Genomic DNA, 24,769 nt, shown 5'->3' on the forward strand with positions numbered 1-24,769 from the left:
CATAATCCAGTTCTATATAAAGTGGCTGAATAAATTTGCTAACTTTTTCCAAGTAAGGATAAGGTATCACTTCTGTATTTTCAAAAGATCTTTCAATCCATGATGTAAGAAAAATTTCACTATCTGTCTGCATGGTAATAGGATTTATATAGGCTGCAAATCTCTTTTCATCCCCTTTTAAAATACCAATTTCATGATTCTTTCTTAGAATACTAGGCACCAAAAATAGCTTTCTCTGAATATCTGAGTTCTCTCAAAAATTGACTTTCAAAAGCAAAGCAGTAAGACTGAATGAAACTGGTCTGTGAAAAATTAAAAGGCCTCCAAGCAAATATCTTGGCTTGTGTCTACCTAATGAAAAGATCTATGGCTAAATCTACTTGGATGTTCAGTTATCCGCATGATAGTTTTCAGCCCTACATTTCTAGAGAAACCATGGAACTGGCAAAAAAAATTATGGGAAAGCATATGTGCTGGGGCTGGAATCTAACCCTTTGGGAAGCCAATACTCCTCCTTATGTTTTTCTGCAAAAATGCTAGTTGAAACTAGTCCAGGAACTATTTCCTAAAAGACTTCTCATTACTAGGGACTTTCCTTGCCAATTTCACACTCTCATATTCCAAGATGCTGAGGCTGTGCCTTCTTCTGGCTAATGTCCAAATTCCTAAGCTTACTCCTTTTCTGAATGTGCTCTGAATTCCAGAACGGTGCTACCTGCCAGTGGACCTTCCTTGTACGCAGGGTCACACAGGGCTGTGGTCAACTAGAATATTATTAACTGGACCCCAGCTACTCCTCTGCATCCCGTAATAGTTCCATGCTGAAGTTAGCACTGTTTGAGCAGGTGCAATATCTCTGTGGGGTAAAATTTGTTAACTCTGAATAATCCAAAACATGATGCCATCTCTGGAAATCTGTACAGAAATACAGCTTTCATTTTTCTAAATCTAATTTCTGAAAGCACCTCTGTCTCTTTTGGTGTTTATCTGAATCCCCAGAGGAGTCAGTGCTCTACTGAAGATGACATTGCTCTTGTCTAGATTTATTGCAAATCGATGTGTGCTAACTTCACAATTCATCCTAGTTATATTCTAAATGATTTTGCTCTTGGATGATGGCTTGATGAAAGTGTCATCCAACTAAAGAAAAAAGTTCACCACCAGAAGTTTCAAAAATGCATTACAAATTCTTGGGATCATAGAGAAGCCAAATGGCACATATATATCAATGATAGATGTCCTTTCAATGCTGAAACTATAGGTTAAAAAAAAAATCCTCCCTGGTATGAAAAAACATCAAAGAAACTGTCAAGAGTTTCTTGGATCAAATTCAACTCTGAAGTAGGTCTTTATTTTGCAAGGAAGATTAACCAGATGATGCAGGACATTCACATTTCCTTGGTTCCTTTGACAGTATTCCCTTTGGGGTTCCTCTGATCTGTTTCACAGGGCAATTCTGCTTGAAGCACCTGAGGAGGGCCTATGCCAAATGTAATTTCTCCACAGGACAGAAAAGACCTTCTTCTCCCTTATTTGTTGGCATTCCCTTTGGAGACTTCGGCAGACCTTGGCTGGCCAAGGACAATGGATCACAACTGAGTCACTTAGCCAAAGCTTCAGAGAAGTTTCTAGCCTCAAAAGTGGAACTAAGGAGAAATGGAAGTGCTCGTAGCATGACCTATAAAATCCCAGCTCAACTGTCAGATGTCTAAGGCTGGGAACATTTTTGTGGTCATTGCTATGGCCAAACCTCTTCTACCCTGTGACAATTCACATCACTTTCTGAAAACGTTACAAAAAAAGTTTCATCATTTTACAAACAAAGCATTACAGTGTCTTACTTTAAGTAATGCCTCAATAGCCTGTATTTTTAAAGAATTCTTTTGAACATTCCTAGTACTTTGAAATTTTTAAAATTCCATATGTATTAGCCTAGATTTTTTTGTTAAACCATTACCTATACAAAACTGGGGAAAAAAAGAAACAAAGAGCCTGTCCCTTAGGTCATCATCCCTTAGTTGCTTTATTTCTAGCATTTCCATTTCTGGTGGACAGGATACTAAGACTAAAGCAACATACAGTCTGCATCTTAAAACAAGATGTATTTTAGTATTTTCATTCAGTCTTACCACACCAAACACAGTAAAAAGGAATAGCATAAAATTTACCACATTCTTTCAGGTGTGCATATTTACTTTAGTGGGACTTAAGTGTAATGTGATCCTAAATGCCATGCTATAGAGGGAGCGGTTGTCTAAATCAGAAGCAAAATATGCAGCAGAGGAAGTAGAGTAAAAAAGCAAAGATTCTAGACAAAATAAGCAGTCACAAGAAGAAATGAAGTGAAGAAGCACAGGACAGCATTCTAAGAATAATTGGACAAACATTCGCAACGTTTTAAAAAAATCAAGGATCTCAGACTTGAACCAACTGAACTTAGTATGTATTTTGGTAGGAAAGGAGGAGGTCTGGCATGCCCATGTTTCTTCTTCCATTGTGTCACCCTTTTTTCAGTCCTATACAGTCTTGTTCAAGTGCCTTCTCCTGTCTCTCCCATCGGGTTTGGAGGGCATGGCTAAAATCAGAGATTTGTTCTTCCAGCTGCCACTTATGTATAAAGGAAGCCTTGTTTTGAGCTACCAAAACCTCATGAGAACGTAAAAAGTCATCTCAGTACATGTACTGTAATTTCTAGTCTATTTTGGCCAGCAGTGGTATGTACCTGCAATGCATTTTCACCATTCAGCCATACTGTGTACAAAAACCCTATACTTAAAACATACACTGGTGTTTTAAAAACATAATTATGTGGACATATAGGTAAACTATTGGCATAGTGTAATCTGGGAACTGATTTAGCTAATGTATTACATATATTTTTAGGAATATAATTTAGTCTTTTTCACTAAGTTTGACCAAAAGACCATCCAAACAACCTCCCCTCTCCATTAAGAACTGTTAAAAATATAAAGCAAACATTCCAATCCTTCTGACAAAACGATCGTATTATTTTTCTTTTCTTCTAGAACATGAAACTCTGCTGATAACGCTACTATTGTCAGCTTATTCTTAAGCAGCACAATTCCCTGGCATCTCTTCACAATATTTCAAATCAGTTGCATAAAATCCATAGCAACTGACTTCAGAATTTGGTCTTTTTTTTTCTGGAATGGAAATTTTCGTGTTTATATTAGAAGTCTGGACAACTTCTAAGCCCACTGACATCATAAATACTATCATCCTTGAAACAGACATTGAGAGCAAGCTGAGTCAAAGTGTTATACTTAAACCTTGGCAATGGCCCATCTAAAAATGAATGGACACAGTCTGGAAAATTAAGGAGACATTTGTCTTCTCTATTCAGAGTAAGAACGCATTCTGCTTAGATTGAGAAAGTCAAAGCACCATCTCACATTATAACACAGAACTTAATCAACAATGGACTAAAAGTGTGGCTTTAAACAAGGTGTTCCTGACCTTATTTTAGGAAAATAACTGATTTTAGTCCTTTGTCAGTGGATATTAGGACTGACACTACCACTGTGCCAATAGCCTGGACAAGTCTTTACATATTTTACAGGAGCAGCAAATCTAACCTTCATTGTAGAATGTTTTATCTTTATCCCCAAAGAGACTTGTGGGTATTTACAAAGATGCAGGTTAGTCTCCCTAGGAGCATTTTATCATCACTGGAAAGATGGTAAAATTTAAAAGATGAATTTAAAATATGAATTAAAAAAAGATTCATTTAAAAGATGAGTAAGAACACTTTGTTTGGATCCTGCTCTGAATCAGCCTCTTGCAAAGCCTATCTTTCCATGTTGACTACAGAAGTTACTGAAGATATACACTGAGCACCACAAGCACAGATCCTAATGGCATATATAAAAGCTGGAGGTAATTCTCAATTAGCAACCCATACTTCTGCTGAATCTTAGAAAGTAAGTTTATGGGAGTAACATTTATTGTTTCCATAGGCACTAAGCTGTCTAATGAACCACAGTATTTCCTCCAATTACTCACAGCAATTCTGGGGCAAAGTCAGCAGAAAGTTTATTATGAAAATATTCACAAAACCCTTCCAAGTTTGATCACAGAAGGCAAAATTAGTCTAGTCTTAATGGCTTATATTTACTTTCCCCAAAATAAAATGACTTGAAGTAACAGCATGATGGAAATACAATTATACAGCATAATCAGATTACTTATTAGTACCTTGAAAACAAACATTTCTTTGTTTCTCTGATTACCGCTGATAAATAATACCATAGACTTGCCTCAGAATTTCTTTTTCAGTACTAGATCATTATTAGTTAAAAATTCTAATGTTATTTGAATTATTGCTTTATCAACTGTGCTTTTCAGGATTACACCTACATAACCTATTTTGTAATATGGCTTATACAAGAAATGCTACCCAAAACTGGTGTCAAACATGATGAATAAAATGGGAAAGTTAATGAGGAGGAGGAAAGAGCTTTTCTCCATGGATATAAGCAAAGGAAAATGCTGGAGATCAGCAAAAAATGCAGGCTCAGGTTGGACTGGATTAATGAGCTTCAGCCAAAGCAAAAGTTTAACTTTTGCCACAGTAAAGGACTCAAGGATCTCCTGATCCTCATCCAGAAAGCTTCTATCTGAAAAGAGTTTAATCCTCCCCGCCCTCAATAGGAGACTGATTCCACATTCACTTCTGCTCACCCACCCGCCCACCCAAAAAAAAGCTGTTCTGCTTTTCACCCTTTTTGTTTCTCTGCATGAAGAGTTAGGATATGGCTGTAAAGAGTGTCAGCTTCTGTGAGTCTTAAGCTCTGAGCAGATGAAGGCTTAGCGACCCATGACAGCTTCTGTATCTTCCTGCAGGCTGTTTCATTCTAGAGCAATCTTGAGTTGCAGCACATTTCAACTTCTGTTTTTCACTGGAAAAAGTTATTCCAGTCATAATCTCGACATCTAATACCACTGCAACACTGTTGAAGCCTTTCTCCCTCTCCCAAACAGCAAAAATTGTAATTTTTGCAATCCATGGAAACTTAAGACTGAAAATAGGCAAAAATTATTTTTCTTCTACATCATGTGCCCTGTGGTTCTACTACAGCATGACAAAATTCTGATTTGAACTCATGGTCAATTTTGTACTATCCAAGACAAGTTACAACGCTTTAAATTTCTTCAAAAAGAGTATCTGAGTAGCATATATTCTTTAACATTTCATACTGAATAAAATCAAAGATATTCACTACTATGTTAAATGATATTCAATGTATTTTATTTTAGCCAGGCACCAGCCACTGCACGTTAAAGTAAAGCAACTAAATACCTTCTGAATTCATTTGGTAACCTTAAACCGGTGTTTTGCATGAGAAATACCGCAAGCAAGTATACCCCTACAGATACTAGTGCACACAGTTGTCACATACATCTCGTTATCAGTCTCTTACCAACTGTTTGTGTAACTGTGCCGAATATTAACAATTTAGACTGAAACAACTACTTTTCTGTTGACGCGGAAGTCACGGACACTGCACACAATCAATATGATCAAGCAGATGCCACTTTATTGCCAAGATAGCTCAGTTTATATGTTCATTCTAGTTACTGTTCACGCATAAGCAAATTAGAGATTGGTTAGCATGAGCTGTCCACGCGCCTAGTTACACCTAATGATTGGTTATAACAACACTGCACACGCGTATAAACATAAGGCATAATTGGTTGTATTAACTAAAACATGCGAAACTTGTCTCAGCCTAATTGGTCAAGATAAGCTGTGGAATTGAGGTTCTTTGCCAAGTTCCCTTTATCGTGGAATGCGCACCTGTGTTCTTCTAATTGGTATCTTTCTTTTTTTGTCGTCTTGTTTATTCTGTTCAAGGCCTTCTAAAGGCGTCTGGAATGCTCTTACTACCGTTAGCTAAATATGTGTCCACAAGCAAAGTGCCCTTGAAGCCTGCTGCCTACAAAACATCCTTGGCTCACAAATTGATCAATTCCATCGAGTCTGGATTGTTCACTATGTGCCCATTACTTTCCAAGTATCCCACAAATCCCTCTTTTTGTTTTTGAACAATCCAGACTTTAGCCATTGCATTCTGTACCATCCTTCCTAAACAACTGAGTATACAAGGGATAATTAATAACAAGACTACCAATACTAACAAAACAATTCCCAACATTTTTAACAGATCTCTTATCCATCCCATAATTCCCCAGTGGGTAAACAGCCTGTCTAACTATCCCAAACAATCACTAACCTGCAGTTTTTGAACTTGGTCCTTCATTATTTGTATAGCTTTATGGACCGATTCAGAGTGATCAGATAAATTCATACAACACATTCCATCTAAATCTTCACAACCATGACCATGTGCTAGCAATAGAAAATCAATAGCAGCTCGATTCTGCAATGTTGCATGCCGTCTTGCACCGCAAACTCAGCCCAGCAATCGGTAGGTGCCAGCTTTGCATGGGCGTCCCCATGGAGGCAACGATGGCCTTGCCGTACACCAGCCTGATGCTCTTCGGAAAATCCCGGTATTTATACATTTGCAGAGGAACGGATTTCAGCACACGTGGCCAGCGGGTGCCAAAATCCGCCTCAGTTGCAACATGGGGAGCCTATCACGCATGCGCTTGCTGGCCAGGCACGCTGCACGAGTCATAGCTGTCCTGTCTACCGGTTCATGGGCTTTGTGATGCGGTTGCAATGCACCGAGAATCTTGACCTGTCATGTTGGTCAAGGTGACCTACAAGATCTATGAACACAATTAATTAAACACAGTAAAAGCAACATTATACCTAATAAAATACACAAGAATAAAAGAAACCCCGATTTTTAACAAAGATACAAACCAACTCCTAAGTCCCCATCCCGCAGTTAAATGCTCTAAGCCAAAATGACAGCTTTCTTAATTGCGTTAAAGCTCTTGCAGCTCCTTCTTGCCTCTGCAGTTCTGTTATCTTATTAATTGCTCCACTGTCCAAGTTCCTCATGTCCGTTGTTTTTCTGGTGGTTCAAAGTCCGTTTATACTGCAGCTGTCACGTACTCCGGCCCACTCATGCTAACTGCGGCCTGCTTATGCTAACTCTAAATAATCAGGCTCAAAGAAATGTCCCCCATTTTCCATGAAATCTCCCACACTTTTCCTCTTTCATCATGCTGAAAAATTTTAGCAAACATAGTTCAGCTTTTTCTGAGAATGAGTTTAAAATTAGTTTATCCAATGTTACATGTCTTTCCACCATCATTTAATAGCTCCACCATCCCCTTAGGGCCAGAAATAATCTTGTGCAAAAAAATTAAGAACAAAAAAAGAAATTGGTTACCTGTGCTCATAAAAATAAATCTAGATTTATAAGTTGTAAATCTGAGAAATAAATAAGTCACCATTTATGTACGATCTAAGAACTTCACAAAGATTTGCTCCAATCAGTTGCTCAGCTGTACTAGATGTGCCCATTTTTGATCAAGATACTAAGCTATCCCTTATGAAGTAATAATTAAATGTTTATGCTGATCTGTGATGTACTCGCATTCACAGAAGTCTCTGAGGGCTACCTTTTTCTTCTTCGTGCATCTTTAAGACACTGCAAAGGCAGATTACTGTGTTGCCCTGTCATTGCAGCATTTCAACTTGTCAAAGCAACCGATACTAGACTACAAGTGTTACAGAAGACATCTAGGCCCATGCCACTTAAAACTTCTCAATAACAGAAGACAGCTCAAACCTTTTCATTTTAAGGAAAAAACTCTAGACTGATCCACTAGAGAACTGTGCATCTATAAAGTTCCAAATGCAGAATAAAACCTTAAGATGTTGTCTGATTGCAAATTGTATAGTTTTAAAAATCAGTGCATAAATGCAGAGATTACAGCCCGTTGGCTGAACAAAAAGAAAGAGATATACAAACTGGCCTCAGCAACTTGCAGTAACATCCAGGAGGCAGCTACTGCAGAGCATGAAAATGAATCCAGAACAGAACTTTTCTGACAGATTTTAAGATCTTAACACTGACTGCTTTCATAAGCAATGGTCTGTAAGTCAAAAGACTAACAGTGAAGTGGTAGTACACACAGAAGTAAATGATCACTTTGAATTTTAGTAGACAGTCCCTGAAAATTATCATTATGAAAATAACCTATCTTCAAGTCAGTTGTTTTAGGAACTCAGTACAATATTGTACATTAATTGCTTAGCAGAGAATATGTCACTGTAACACAGAATAAAATATATTAGCTTTGGAAGATTCATGCCAAACTATTCTGTGATGCTAATGGAGCAGAAATAGATTCATTGTTTTAACAGATTCATAGGTTAAGACAAAAGGCATTTTTACTTAGTCAAGAGTCCAACTTTTCTGTGTATGTAAGAATCGTATTTTGAGATTAATGGCATATACACTTTGTTTAAATAATGAACAGATAGTATAGTAAGAGGAATCAGTGTACAATGAGTAGACTTGTGTCTAATTAACAGTGATAACAAAAGCACACAAAATACTTCTGTAAATACGGAGCTCAAACAAGTGTATGGAAGAAGCATCACCCATCTTTTAGTCAAATGAGAGTGACTCTGAGCTTTGCAGTTGCCTTTGAAAACCTGATGCCAACATTTTAAAAAAAAATAATCTTTGCTGGAGTTCCCTTTGAAAGATTATGTAGAAATGAACAGGATAGCCTCATAATGTTTTTATTCATTTTCTTTGAGACCCCAGTATTGGAAAGCAAAGGGTCTGAGACAAGGGGAGGCAAAAGAATCTCAGTAGATATAATAAAGGGGGATGAAAAGATGATGTTTAGCACTTACATTGTTGAAATTAGCTGAGGCAGAGACAGTTCCTGATAAGAAGCAGGAGCTGGCCCCAAGAACCAGCCAAGACTGGCCTTGCGGCTTGGGTGAATACCAAGAAACCACTGAGCCTGCGCAAGAAAAGAGGTTACTAGTGGTGATGAAGAGGAGTCGTCTATCTTCATCTCTGCAACCACCAGATGACCACCATAAGGAGGCACTGTGCAAGCGCAGTTGAGAGGAGACTATGGATATGACCTCTTGGAACGCATTTTAATATGAAGCAGGGATAGGTCATGCATATGTATAGGCGTATTGTGAAACTCTACGTATATGTAACACTTGACTGTATAAATTTGAAGCAAACTGCCGAGTCAGGCGCGCACGACTTTGGTGGGACTACCCCCCGTGCTGCCCAGCACTGAATGAACATACCTACTTCACAATCTTACTGATTGTGAAGTCTGTTTTCCGCACATCAGGTCCATCTCAATCAATAATTGGAAAGTTTGAAAATCAGAATATGTTATCACTTCTTGTACTAGAAACAGGTCTGTTCAAGATTAAACAGAACCTTGATAAGATGGCCTTAGAAAGATCCTACTTCATGAACAGTCTTAGATATGAGACAAAGTTAATGCTAATAAAGAGAAAAACAGACTGAGAAGCCCTATCTGAAAAATATTACTCTGAATTACTGCAAGACTTGATTCAACCACCAGAATTTTTCATCTTTTACAGTAAGTGAAAAAAATAACGAAAGAGTTTTTAGTTTCTTTTTAAAACAACAATGCAATGCTATTTGTCAGTGAAAGGTTTTTTGACAAAAGAAATGCTTTCATTGATTACCCTGAATTATAAATTATAGCTCTTTAATTCTTCCTCTTATAAATGAATACTCTTCACAATCTAGCCTTACTTGTCAGACAAAAAAGATGAAACTTTTATAATGGAAATTTAATTACAGTACAATTTTTGCCAGTTGTCATTCCAAAGTCATCTATAATTATGCTCAGGTCATTAAAAGTTATTTTTTTCATTTACTTGGCCAAACATGCCAGTTACACATTGGTTCATCCTCTCAAATTCAATGCTGTACAACAGTAATTAAGTAAATTATTGAACATTTTTTTTGGTGTTTTTTTTTTAAGCTAATTGCAAACAAAACATCTGCAGAAACAGTCAAAACAAAGAGCAACTGACAGACAGTTTGATTTTTGTTTCCAAAGAACATAAATTTTTAGAAATGAAAAGGCACTTCTGTGTGTCAAGAGTAAACACCTATTATTGTCTTTTTGCTTTACATGCATTTTCCTATATGTATAATACTAAAAGATAACAGTCCACTATAAACATAATTTTCTACTGCAAAATTTGTGGACCAAAACACCTTCAGAGAGCTTTTTGAAAGTTCTGAATCATGAACTAATGGATAAAACTGAACTCTCCCTTTCCCAAAAGAAAATCCTCTTTTTTCCTTACCAGGAACTGGATCAAAGCTTAACAGAATGAGTAAGTGAGAACTAAATGCACAGATAGTTTTTAATATATTTAAAATAATAAAATGGGTGCTCAAAGGATGGTATATATTGAAAGACAGGTAAATGCAGACATCAGAAGTATAGATTTGAAAAAACAATTGTTAGAAGTATTTTAGATGGTTGGTCATATTTCTCACTATAAAAAAGATCACCTTATGGATGAAAGAAAGAACACGAATACTGATATGCAAGAGCCCTAAATCATTAACTTCATTGGCAGTCTTATTTTAATCTCATCTTTTTTTCTTTTAATACAGGACTTCACGATAATGCTATGCACAGCATTTCCCCATTTCATTTCTTGTTTCCTTTTAGATATTTAATTAAGTATTTGCTTGCTCAATGTCTTCATAGTCAAATGTTTTATTTTCTTTGGGCCAGAATCCATCTAGCCACGTAGGTACAGGGTAGCAAAAAAGAATATAGAGCAGCTTTCCTCCCTCAAACATTTGTTGCCTATAAGAGTCTGGAAGAATCTCAGTTCCACAGGGATGCCCCTCCCTGCCTAACCAAAAACTCAGCAGTAATTAGATGGATTACCAAACAAAACTATTCTTTTAAGTCTACAGAAATGGAGGTCTAGCACTTGTTGAACTGTCTCAACTTTATTTTTCGTAGTTGTAAACAGAAACATGATGCACACCTGCTGACCAGAATAGATCCTTGGACTGTAGGACAGCATCACCTATTTACAGCACTGCAGTGACCTAGCACCCTGAAGAAAAAGACAGAATTTTTTTTCCTCCAAAGTCAGGATATTTCTTCATCAGGATCTGCCCTGATTTCAGGTCTCAAACTAGACACCTAGTCTATAGTCTAGGCTATAAATTTGTAATTGTACCTTATGGCAAAGGTAGTACCAGAAAAGCTAGAACTCACAGCACCAGCTCTTCTTCCTGGGAACCTTCAGGAGGTTGGACTGGATTCTGCATACAATTCTACATTTGTAAAACAAATAGCTTTGCAAAGCCAAAATGCCTCCCAAGCACTGAAAAAAAATGGAAGCACCTGAGTGGTGTCATTGTTCATTTTCCTTTGAAGTGCAGTAGAATTAACATACCATTCATTCTGCAAACCTTTGATTTTACTTTTTCATAAGCAATTTTTTTAAAACAAAAGAAAACTAAAAGGTTCAAAACCTAAGTATCTCAGTGTTTCTACATAATTCCTGGATGCTTCATGCTTCACAGATGCTTCAACAGAATTGTCCAGTTATGTGTTTTACAACTGGACAAAGCTGCTTGGCAAGATAGAACACAGTCTAACAGTGTCAAACAAAAGAGTGAGCCTTAAAATAATAAAACAGAGAAGCATGCCTGTCTGTTCATCCATTTCCATCTCCCAATACCCTTTAAAACCATGGGCAAAATTCATCGAAATAACTTGTTTCAAATTTAAACACAGTCAAATTTAGACACAGTCCTGCCAAAATTTAATTCCAGAAGATGAGAGAGCGCCGAACTAGTGCCCTCACTGAGGCAGCTGAGGTCACACAAGCAGAAGTCTAACATCAAATACTCTATTTGACAGCAGATTCCTGGCTAACTGGGTGCTGCAAGGCAAGAGCCTAGCAGGTCTGTCATAAGAGAAAATGGGGTTACCATCATAAGGTGGTGATATTTAGTAGACAAATCTTTCAGAAATTGGGCTTCTGTTGTCTATAGGACATCTTATTTTCCTGGCTCCTAAAACAGATGGCTCAGAAGTTCAGTCAACCATTTTTTTAATTACAAACCCTGTTCTTTAGAGCCTAAATCCCCTTTGGTCATAGGGGTGACACATTCATACAAATATACGAAGGAAAAAGAGAACAGGATTGATGGGGATATATGTGTGTGCATGTATGTATACATGCACATACACACCTTCAGGCATGCAGAATTAGTTATTCTTTTAGAAATAAACTGAAGAAGTAAATATACTTTGGCCACTTCAAATGTATAAGAGATTTTGCTTTGATTTTGGATAAGACCTTCTCCATTGACTAAGTCAGATGAAAAGCCATTCTTTCCTGTCTCATTTGCTAATGCTTTTGCCAAAGGATCAGCATTCTTAATAATGAAGTGAAGTTTGCCTGTAACTGGAAGGCAGTATTGCATAACGATGCAAAAACTGGAATAACTGATGTGAAAATTGCCCTCAGAAGAGGGGAGAAAGTGCTCAGCAGAAAGTTGTTAAGGATAAATTCAAGGCACTGTGCAACTTACAGGGAAGGCACCTATACCCAAAGCATTCCCTTTTCTGTATTTCTAATTACTTTTAATAATATAGCACCAATGTATTTATTTAAATCTGCAGTAATACTTCTGAAAAGAGAGAACCAAAGCATCCATGGAACAGTTTATGTTCAATTTGTTCAGAACAGAATACTACTAAGGAATGTGTCCTCGTTTCAGCTGGGATAGAGTTAACTGTCTTCCTAGTAGCTGGTACAGTGCTATGTTTTGAGTTCAGTATGAGAAGAATGTTGATAACACACTGATGTTTTAAGTTGTTGCTAAGTAGTGTTTAGTCTAAAGTCAAGGATTTTTCAGCTTCTCAAGCCCAGCCAGCCAGAAAGCTGGAGGGGCACAAGAAGTTGGCACAGGGCACAGCCAGGGCACCTGACCCAAACTGGCCAACGGGGTATTCCATACCATGCGATGTCATGGCCAGTATATAAACTGGGGGGAGTGGGGGTGGGGGATCGCGGCTCGGGGACTAACTGGGTGTCGATCGGCGGGTGGTGAGCAATTGCCCTGCGCACCATTTGTACATTCCAATCCTATTATTATTACTGTTGTCATTTTATTAGTGTTATCATTATCATTATTAGTTTCTTCTTTTCTGTTCTATTAAACCGTTCTTATCTCAACCCACGAGTTTTACTTCTTTTCCCGATTTTCTCCCCCATCCCACTGCGTGGGGGGGGAGTGAGTGAGCGGCTGCGTGGTGCTTAGTTGCTGGCTGGGGTTAAACCACGACAAATGCCTACCAATACCTTTCACGAGTATACCTAATTTACCACTTCTATTAAAGTGCCCACATACCAGTCTTTGGTTTATAACCAGTACATTCCCAACTTGCTGGGTTTTTCTCACTCCATACTGAGAAATTCTTCCTGAATCAAAGTTGGGTAAAATAATTTTTGTGTGTGTGCTTTTTGAGCTTATCCTTATAATTAATAAGAGACTGCAAAAAAACTGGAGATTGAGATATGTCATAAGATAAATCGTATAATCTACTTTTTCTCAAGGGTCATTATGTTTTCTTCACATTCCCTCTACCTGGCAGATGTGAAGTTAATAATTTTGCCCCTCAGGTTTGCTATAAGATGGTGAAGGTTCATTTGTCTCAAAGAGCAGGTTAATTTCTTCCTCTGCAAATGTTTTGAAATGGGAATCTAATGAAATGAAGAATTAAGTCTCCATTTATATGACTGCTTTTCACACAACCAAAGACAGTACTACCTGGCGGTTCTTTTTACAAACACTCAGCTTCCACCCCTATATTAATCCAGCTATAATTATCAGGAAAGAATCCTAAATGCTTCTCCTCATTGTAACGAGGAGCTCCTCAAAACAAGCCAATCTGACAGTCAGGTTTCATACTCCGTGTCCTTATCATCACCAGAATGTGTCTATGTTCCATATACGCTCCAGCATATGTGTCAGAGAGAGGGCCAACAGACCTAGATCTTTGCAGGAGTTTTCCTGTCCTCTTCCTGCCCTCCCCTTCAGGTGGTAGGGAGGGAAAATGTTCTGTTTTTCCAGGGAGACCTCTGGATGCTGTAACTGAACCAAAAATCTGTATTTAGGGACTGATGAAGACACACAAGAGTGCAGGAGTTAGTAATTTCTACATAACACTAGCTTGCTCAGTTGCTGATGTTAGGAAAAGTGTTTGTGGGCACTGGCTGAAGATTCACTAAATGGAGAACCAACCTGCAATTTCCCCTGCAAAAGAAAGATACACTTGGGATGACAGGGCAGATACCCGGATAATGTTTTATTTTCTAAAAGAAGATGTTTATTTTTCCCTATCATTGGCAACCACAAATCTGAAGAAGCATCCAGAATGATGTGGTGGAACTCGAACTTTTGTCTGTGGTAAGGAGTCTTTCCATCATGCTGTACCTCACTGTTCATAGAGCCTCGGTGAAGGACAGGAATACGGTGGAGAGATATGATACATCTCTGCTTGTAAAAGCGGAGTCCAGGTGAATTTAATAGACAACATGGTGACAGCTCCTCTTCCCAGCATTTGACAAAAACTCAGAATCACAGAATGGTTGAGCCAGGAAGGGACTGGCCCATCTGGTCTAACCCTCCCTACCCCACCCTTGCTCAACCAGGGCCAACAACAGCAGGCTGCTCAGTACCATGTCCAGACAGCTTTTGAGTATCTCCACTACTCTCCCCTCACCTGCCAAACCATTTCATCACAGAAGGCTATCAGATTCATCAAACATGACTTCCCCTTTGTGAATCCATGCTGACTTCTCCTGATCATGTTTTTGTCCTTTTCTGTGCCTGGAAATCGTTTCCAAGATGGGTTGTTCCATCACCTTCCCAGGATTATGGCAAGGCTGACCAGCCTGTAGTTCCCTGGGTCTTACTTCTTGCCCTTCTTGAAGATAGGAGTGGCATTTGTTGCAGCTGTATTCACTGCCGTTTACTGCATTTTTTTTTGCTTTCATGGACTTAAAGGACTCCCAGAGGGGAATTTTAGACTGTGAGATAAAGGAGAGGAGAACTGGATTGAAAAATTTTTTATGGGAGGAATTTGGATTATTTTGTTTTTCCTTGACCCAAGATCTCCAATAACACAAGGGAAGGCTGTTTTGTAAGACAACATCAAAGAAATCAGCTCAGTAAGGAACAACCTGGGTACTTGTTTCCAGGCAAGTAGCTGCCAAGGAAGAACTTTCATATAGTAGTAACAGCTGGACATCGTTTGTGTTTTCAATAAGGCCCTTTCCAAGAAGATGCATTTTTTTGTTTCCTAATCAGAGCTAAGTGACAACTGACAGAGACACATGGACATACATCCCATCAGGTAATATTTTCTTGGAATTCTATTAAAATCTATCAGCTTACCTTCTACACATCCAAAAGCTGTGATGCACCTGCTAGACTGCAGAAAATCCAATACTAGCTTCCATCCTTCCTTATGAGAAAGTGGACCTTATATGGGAACTATTTGTATATCAGAAAGACATTAGGAGAAAGGATGTTACAGTACGTATTCTTCATTTCAAATTTCTATTAAAACTGTAACTTACTTTCACAATAAAACCATACATGAAATGTATGGTTTACTGTGGACTTCCTGTTCAGATAAAAGAATGCAACTTGCTACTAAAGTTTTGCTTTGGGTTTGTGTGGCAGGGTTTTGGTACTGGGGGAGGGGGCTACAGGGGTGGCTCCTGTGAGAAGCTGCTAGAAGCTTCCCTGGCTCCAAGCTGAACCTGCCTCTGGCCAAGGCCGACCCCATCAGCGATGGTGGTAGCGCCTCTGGGAGAACAGATTTAAGAAGGGGAACCTGCAGCAGGGGAGGAGATTGGAATGTGAGGTACACTGGAGGACGTGGATGCCCCTGCAGCCCGTGGAGGTGAGCGGGGGAGCAGATGCCCACCTGCAGCCCGGGGAGGAGCCCACGCCGGAGCAGGGGGATGCCCTCAAAGATGGCTGTGACTCCACAGGAAAGCCTGTGCTGGAGCAGTCTGTGCCTGAAGGACTGCAGCCCGTGGAAAGGACCCACGCCGGAGAAGTTTGCAAAGGACTGCAGCCCATGGAAGGGACTCCACGCTGGAGCAGGGGAAAAGTGAGGAGTCCTCCCCCTGAGGAGGAAGGAGTGGCAGAGACAAGGTGTGATGAACTGACCACAACCCCCATTCCCCATCCCCCTGTGCCACTGGGGGGGAGGAGGGAGAGAAAATCGGGAGTGCAGTTGTGTCTGGGAAGGAGGGAGGGGTGGGGGGAAGGTGTTTTCAGATTTGGTTTTACTTCTCATTATCCTTGTTTTGATTTGATTGGTAGTAAATTAAATTGATTTGGTTTTTTCCCCAAGTCGAGTCTGGTTTTTGCCCATGACCATATGTGGTGAGTGATCCCTCCCTGTCCTTGTCTCGACCCACAAGTCTTTCTTTATATTTTCTCCTCCTCATCCCACTCGGGCTGGCGGCTGGGAGGAGTGAACGAGTGGCTTTGTGGTGCTTTGTTGCCGGCTGGGCTTAAACCACTGCAAGTTTATTACAGCTTCAGGTTTGGAATGGTGACTTTAGAAATATTGAATTTTTCCATGGAAAATGAAATGGTGCAATATCTCCAACCCTCCTCCTCAGGGTTCAGGTGTCTGTGATCTGAGGTCTAACTCTGATACAACACTGCTGTACAACCTTGATTCAAATTTCTGAGAAAATTGCTTAGTTCTGAGAAACAGCTGTACAAAAGAACCTGCAGTATGGCTTCAAGTTGACATTGTCTTATCATCACAAAACTAAGCAACATTAAGACTTCGTTCTATGCCTGAAAAAAACTGAACCTGTTTCCAGGTGGTCCCCTAAGGTATAGCAACAGGAAGGAAGAACTTAATTCCCAGTGACACAAAGATCCTTCCTCTTTTCTTGAGACGAAAATGACAAAAGATCCAAAGAAGCCTGCAACAACAGAGAAAGGCAGCCACTGTTTCAACCTAGAGAAGTTCTTAGGAAGGAACTCATCTTTCCTAATAGTGATATAGAATGGGGAAGGGCATGGAAATAAGCAGTAAGTACCACTGAGATGCAAGACAGGCCAGGGCACGAACACTAACGAAGGGAGAGACTAACTACAGAATTAATGACAAAAGAAGGGAGGGTGGAAAATAGGGAAGACCAACTGCAAAGATGATTGAGTATTCAGAATGTCATACACTAGGGGCTGCAGACTGTCCTTCTTGTAGGACCTGGCAGGTGCTCCATGTCATGGGGCAGGAGGACAGTGGTGGCATGGAGAACCTGCCACCTCAGGTACTGCCAGGTGGAGGAAAAGGACAACCGTGCTTATTGGACTGTGTGGATTTGATGGCCTGGCATGTACTGAGCGTACGTTGGCGTACCTGAGCATGTTGACTTTGCATGCAGGGTTCAAGACAGTTGCTGGCCCATACAACCTGCCTAAAGATACTTCTGCCTGTTGCAACCTGATGCAGTTAAGAGAGCGTATGACAGTAAAGTACTGTATAATTTGTAGGGACTATCTAAAATGGGTAGATGGGGAAGATTAAGGGGTTTGTACTTTGGCTTTGAATCAGGTTACGATTTTCAACAAAGTGAACCATGTTGCCTATGTGAATACTGTATTTCCATACAGTTTTTCAAGTGGCTATAGACCTTTTATGCTTGTAAGTTATGCACCCCTTTTAGCAATGAAAAGGAGAAAACAGGGAACTTGGTTAGCATTCCCAAGTGAAAATAGGGTTGTTGCTCTGGTCCATGTCTGATCATTTTCAGGATCTGGTAACAGGAGATGAGGTCTTAATGGATCAGAGGGAGGAGGATTGTTCATTCCATCACTGAGCATTTTGGCACATGTAGATTTTTTCACAATGCCAGTGGATGCCATTGGGCAGCACAGAACTAGCGAAGTAATTCTGACATCTTGGAAAATCACCCAGCTGAAGCCAAAGCAGTGAGCAAAATTAATAAAATGAAAAAGAATAATCTTTAGGACTGGGGATTTAAAGAGTTCCTCTGCTCTGTTCTTCCAGATTGTAACAAGCCTTCTAGGAGTAACGAGGCAGTTCACAACTAACCTACAGCAGTGATGTAAGAGCTCAGTTGTACTGGGAGTAACAGCTTTCCTCCTGACAAGCTCAGGTGATGGGGTAGAAGAAACAGCAAAACGAACTATGTTAATTAAAACATTCCTGTTACTTCCTTGTATGAGGAATGTGTGAATTCTCTGCCTGGAAAATTATTGGTTAAATTGACAGTGATTGTTTTTGCAAATACTGCAGGGCAATAAGTGTGTCTTAGCACAGAGAAGTAGAGTTCTGACTGCTAAAAGCCCCCCACAATTTGGGGACACTCTATCAGAAGTTTCTTTCATGGCAGTCTTTTTGTTATTTTTTTATTTTCTTAAATTCCAATAGAGTTTTCTGGCTCAGGAAAGGAAAAGATGCTAATTTTCTAGGATTATTCCAAATGTCACAGTGAAAAAAGAAACATGATGAGAAAAAGACAATGATTTTTCCTAGGCGGCCTTAAACATCCCCTCCCTTAGCAGGAGAGAGGATTTTATTTTAGTTCTTCTTCCTAAGGTAGCTGGCTTTAAGCTGTATCTGTTCACCAGCAGATTCAAGGAACAACACTGTACAGAAATAAAGTTTCTAATAGAGAGGCCATAGCAAAAAAAAATTTGCAGGAGCTCATTTAGCAGTTCTGGATTTTCTAGGAGGCTGTTTAACTGGGCCACTGTCTCACCATCAGAGTGCAGGGACACATACTGGGTCAAGATTTGCATCGTGCAGTGCATGTCAACAACAAAACATGTTGCAAAGCACTGAAATAAATAATTCTACCCATGGAAATATTGATATGGGTAAGAGAAAACTACAAAACATAGTCTACCTTATTAATCCTTCAATGTTCCTGCTTAGGTTTTACTATGGACAGTTCTACTGGTTTGGGGTCAGATTTAGAGAAGATTTGATTCTGGACTTTTTCAGACAACAGAGGATTCCCAATCTATTTCAGTAAAGGGTAACAGGGTTTTTTTATAACTATTGATTCTCAGGTCCTCAAACTTATTATATCCCACACGGCAGAGCCACTGTTGGTTCTGTGTTTACATACAAAGTGATTTCTTTGGCTTAAATATTTGTGCAGCTATTTAGCTGCTAGCAGTGGCTGTGTGGTTGAGGTCTCTATAGCAGTGGTTGGCACGGTGAGACTCACACCAAGCTAATAGTCTTATTCCTCAGATAATGGTGTCTGAAGTGTGAAGCATTCTGATATCCTGCCCCTAAATAACTCCAATTGTGGGTGACTACTCTGGAATTCTTATTTTACAACTATACCAGAGTGAAAATGTACATCAGAGTAATTTGAGATATACTGTATAATGGAAATGTTCTGTCATGTACTTCCTCATGAATTTTCGTCCCATCTCCCACTGCCCTCCTTTTATTTTAAATGGCAGCACTCTTCTAGGTTCATAACACCATATGAGACAGCTGTGGGAAGAGGGAGCTTTGAGTACAGCAGCTAGTGATTCCAGACAACCTGGGGCGGCCTCGATTTCAGACCTTGAAACAAGAAAAGCCCTTTTTTCTAAGTCTGACTCAAATGTGGTTCACAATAGCCAAAATCCATTAAACTCCTCTTTTTCAAACCTGAACTCCACGTTCTAGGTTAAATCTAATCCAGACCTGAATGTAATTCCTCGGCTTTCCTGAACATTACACTGGAAGAGCACTTACATTTATATTACATTTCATCAAAAGGAAGCAAAGCACTTTAGAAAGTATGTAACTGCTCACTGAGGGTGATGCTCACTGAGTCTCTGGAGAGACTTTTTTTCTTTGCATTCTAATTATAGATGCTTTTATTTACTAAAGTTACAGATAAGACTTGTCTATTACAAGCCTCTGAAATCTCATTTTGCTAAAATGAAAACATATTTCAAATGCTTTGGAGAATGTCTAGCATACTGCTTCAAGTCTCCAAGTGGTTCACTAGACCCCTAGGGAACAGACAAGCAGCATACAATTATCACAGTAATTAAAAAGGTGCAATGACTCTTCTCTTAAAGACTCCTGTTTTATTAATTCTACGGTATGCTTTGGAGACTGGCATTATTTTACTCCTACCCAGCTTAATTACACCGTCATTAGTTTATCAGCATCTCTTTTTAAGCCCTTGGGCCAGTTATTAGCATGTCACTTGCTAACAGTTAACCAATAACCACTACACCTTCAAAGCAGGATCTTCTGCTATAAAAAAGCCAATTTGTAGAGACAGATTTAATATCATCATTCAATTTAAATTTTTCAGTCAGCCATCACTTTCTGCTTTTAATTTAAGAGGGTTACTGTTCAGCTTACTGAAAACACAAATAATGCTGATGTATTAGAAGATGTTACAGGTAATAAAATACTTTCAGTACATAGTAGTTTATGAGACTGAATGCATGTTTTAATACTCAGCAGTATGTACCACTGAAAAGACCAGAAAGCATATGACGTTCTTAAATGTAACTAAAATTCTGGATTTCCCTCTCTACTGGGTCTGGCTGGGATGCAGTTAATTTCCTTCACAGCAGCCTGTATGGCGCTGTGACTATGTATGGATTTGTGACTAAAACAAGGTTTTGTCAAGTGTTTTGAATGTTGCTGAGCAGTGCTTGCACACCCTCAAGGCTTTCTTTTTCCCATTCCGCCCTCCGCAGCGAGTAGACAGGAGGTGGACAAGAGGCTGGGAGGGGACATAGCAGGGACAGCTGACTTCACCTGACCTAAGGGATATTCCATACCGTATGATGTCACAGTCAGCAGTCAAAGCTGAAGGAAAGGTAGAAGAAGGGGGGATGTTCATAGTTATGGCATTTGTCTTCTCAAGTAACCACTATGTTTGCCGAGGCCCTGCTTCCCAGGAAGCGGCCCAACATCTGACTGCTGATGGGAAATAGTCAATACATTTCTTTTTCCGCTTTGCTTGTGAGCGCAGCTTTTGCTTCACCTAATGAACTGTCTTCATCTCAATCCATGAGTCTTCTTGCCTTCCATTTTCTCCCTGTCCCTTGGTAGAGGTGACTGAGTAAGCGGCTGCGTGGGTACCTGGCTGCTGGCTGGTGTCAACCCAACACACTCTCTAACCATTTAGTACAGACAGGCTCACTTACACAGCACCCGATGTTACATTATCTAATGATATAAGCAGATGATCAAACTATGAGAAAAACTGTTTTAATTTTAAAATAACTGAAATACTTGTGTATTAAATACATACTTACCTTGTCTAGACAAATAATTTTACATTACTATGAAAGGCATAGTGACCCAGAAACCCTCCTGATGGAAACTCTAATTTTTATGCCTCACTTTTAACTGAGCTGAAGTTATCTTAGTCTAGTAAAGAAAATCTTATAAATACTAAATACTTAACTATTATTATAACTTAACTGCATTGCTTTTTGATATTTTTCATTAAAAACCTCTTTCCAGCAATGAGAGGAAGCAAAAAACCAAAAAGAATATCAAAGAGTTAGTACTTGTATAAGCGTGCATCTTCAAAACATAACACTGGGATTCTGACAGCAACTATATTTCATTCTGTTTGACATTGCACCAATCACTTCAACTGAAATGCCATTTAGCCATTGACAGGTGGTCAGCTAACTTTACAAAGTAACTTTACTTTCATATGCAATGGAAATACATCATTATTTCTGTTGAAGTATGTAATTTTTCCTGTTAAAAAGACAAGTAACACCAAGCCATGCTTTAAAAGATTAGGATCAATAAGCTAATACCATTTGCTTAGTCCCATTTCTTCTATGTACACTTCCGCTCATCTTCCACCAACTTTACAGCAGCAGAAAGAAGATTCAAAATATTGGGAGAAAATACTAATGACAAAAAAAAAATTCCAGGTCACAGTATACTCTATTATCTTCTGAGCAGCTGAATCCCAAATTAATATCACTGCCACTCTTCCTGAAAATTACCGTACAAATGCTTTGGTATAATAGGTCTACTTTGTATCCTTTTACAGTCAGAGGTCAGCACTATTAATTATAACATCCAAAACAGGAGCCAAGACTGCTACACAGCACCACTAATCACACTATCTCATTTAACGAAAGACATGCTACCAGTCACTCAAGAAAGCAGTCCTTTGCTAAACCTCACCTGCTAATTGAGGCTTAACAGTGCATATTTTTGCTGTTATACAGGATCTCTTTCCACTTTATCTACAAGTTTGATATACGTGACATTGAAAAAAGGAAAAAAGAAACTTACTCCAAAACAAACAAAATTTCTATCAAGCTTGGGATACTAGCCAAAAAAAAAAGAAAAAAAAAAGGATGAACTAACCTGAAACCCAGATATACACCAGCAAGAGAGGGGTGTAATGAAATGGAGAGAGCTCAGTGCATAGCTGATAGTAAAAATTGTTTATTTATACAGCACTCTACACTGACCACTTTAAGGCATGCATAGGCACGATTTCATCTACAATCTACAGTGGCACTGAAGGTTGGTTTCAAGGTCATTGTAGCTGGCAAATGCTAATAGCTTATATTTAAAAGCATTCAGTCTTAATTCCTGCAGCCTGCTGATTTAAGGTAGACAATAAAAACTGCTATTGAAATAACTTACATTTTCAACCTTAGAACGATGCTGACAACTTCCCAATCACTTTTGAGTACTCACCAGCACATTTTGTTCTTGTTTTCAGAGCTGGGCCAGGAGATCCGGTTCCTCCTTCACCTGGTCTTGTAAGTAATACACTGATTTCATATTCTGTGTCAGGATCCAGGTGCCCAATCTTATAGCTTGTGGAGTCCACAGGCTGTATGTCATACCAACTTCCACTTGAAGTTCGATACTCAACTTCCCTTTGAATAATGGGTCCATCCCCATTGATGGAATTGGCATTCAACTGTATCCACAGGTAAGTTGCACCAACTGAGGACAGCTGAGGTGGAGCAATGGGAACTGGTGGCTCTGAAGCACAATAAGTTACAAAAAGCAGCAATAATTATACTGGCATTTTTTCTTTTTCTAAAACATTCAAATAAGCAATGGGTTTTGTACTATATTAGAGCTGAAGATTGCATAAAAATATGGATATGAAGAAATCATCACTAGAGATTAACTTATTTCCAATAAACTGCAATATGCAAACTCTTTTGCTTATGCACTTGGGAGTTTTTAACATGAAGCTTTTGTTTTATAGCATGTAACTTCAAACCAGGTACAACTGGAATTCTATTAACTAGACATTACACGGCAACTTTTAACTTCCAATTTAAAAAGAAAGATGATCTCATGTTTTCTTATCAAAATACTGTTCTTACTGGATGTAAATATAAATCCTACTCAAAGCTAACATTTTTAAGCTAAAATTGATACTGTAGTCTGACCTTAGACATAGCCAGAACATTGATTTCTGCATGAAAACAAAACGAATTTTTTATTCATTATTTCTCATAGACTACTACTCAGCCTTCATATTTTCAGACTCTGTGCAAGCAGTATAAATATAGTATTTTTTCAAGTCCTATATCCTGGTTAAACAGAAAGAGCTTCTAAATGAGAGCTGGGGGAATTGTTGAGTCTTTACTATAAGTCTGACTCCATTTCATGTAATGGCTTATTTTCACTATCACACAGAAGCAGTACTGTCTCACAGAGCAAGCACGTGTGTGATCTCCTGATAGTTTGCATTCTAAAGATTTTAAAAGTGAGTAAAATATTAAAACGACTTTTATTTATCACGTGATGGACATCCCATTTTAAATCAGACTGCAGAAATAATTTGCTGACATCATCTCTTTTTAAAGGTAAATAAGAAATTCTTTTTTTTCCTATTGCTTAACCAGGAAATTACTCTGCTGTTTCACACATCACATCTGCATAAAATTCACCTTCCCATTGGTTAAATATATTCAAGTAGAATGAAAACAGGCTGCTGTAATAAGGCACTGTTTGATCCAATATTCTTAACATATCTATCAGCAAACATTTCCACCTTCTTAAGGCTACACAGAATACGTAATGAATGTAGAACATCTGTCTTCCCTAAGCTGTAGATTCAGATTTATCCTTTTCTGCTAACCATTTCCCGAAGTGTTGAGATATAGGTAGTCAAACAGAAAAGAAGTTGAATTTATATATTTCATCATTTTCTCAAGGACTTCTAAGTCAGAGTCAAAGCAAAAAACATAAAAGAATGAAGCACAAGGGAGAAAGGAACTCTGGAAGTAAGTATTAATATTTCCTGAGAAATAGCAGAATTGCTATTTTAACAAACATGTAGTTATCCTATGTTATGCTACCTTTTTTCGTTTACAGAAAGAGAACTCACAGAGCACTAAGTACATTGAAGATCAGCTATGCCTCAGAGAGATAGCGTTTCTAATTAGCACTGTACATTTGTATGTAAGCTTCAATCTGTGCAATCTGTTAGTAATTGCTGAAATATGACACCACAAAACAGCAAACATAGGCATCGGCATTGTATATTTTCATCTTAAGAATACTAACTGATTACTGTCATGAAGAACATGATATAGTGGACAACAATCAAGAATTTCTCCAAAGATGTCTACTAATTATTACTGACTGGAATAGACACAAAAATAGCTTTATATGTTGTGGTAGATTCCAGTTCATAAAGAAAAGAATATTGTTTACATTTTCATAACGCTAGGGAGAAAACCGTTATATGTCAGTAGCAATATATGGC

General features: G+C 38.7%; 1 protein-coding gene across 13 annotated transcripts in view; it reads right to left on the bottom strand.

Moving 5' to 3' along the window:
- The window catches only part of PTPRM (protein tyrosine phosphatase receptor type M), a 511,840-nt gene that overhangs the window by 278,253 nt on the left and 208,818 nt on the right, over positions 1-24,769 (bottom strand). For all 13 annotated transcript variants that reach the window (XM_052787185.1, XM_052787177.1, XM_052787176.1 and 10 more), the window contains one exon: positions 22,732-23,025. In XM_052787185.1, coding sequence (XP_052643145.1) covers positions 22,732-23,025 — 294 coding nt within the window. The remainder of the gene's footprint in view (positions 1-22,731; positions 23,026-24,769) is intronic.

Source organism: Harpia harpyja, chromosome 5 (genome assembly GCF_026419915.1).
Source record: "Harpia harpyja isolate bHarHar1 chromosome 5, bHarHar1 primary haplotype, whole genome shotgun sequence".
In the NCBI taxonomy this organism is placed as follows: domain Eukaryota; kingdom Metazoa; phylum Chordata; class Aves; order Accipitriformes; family Accipitridae; genus Harpia; species Harpia harpyja.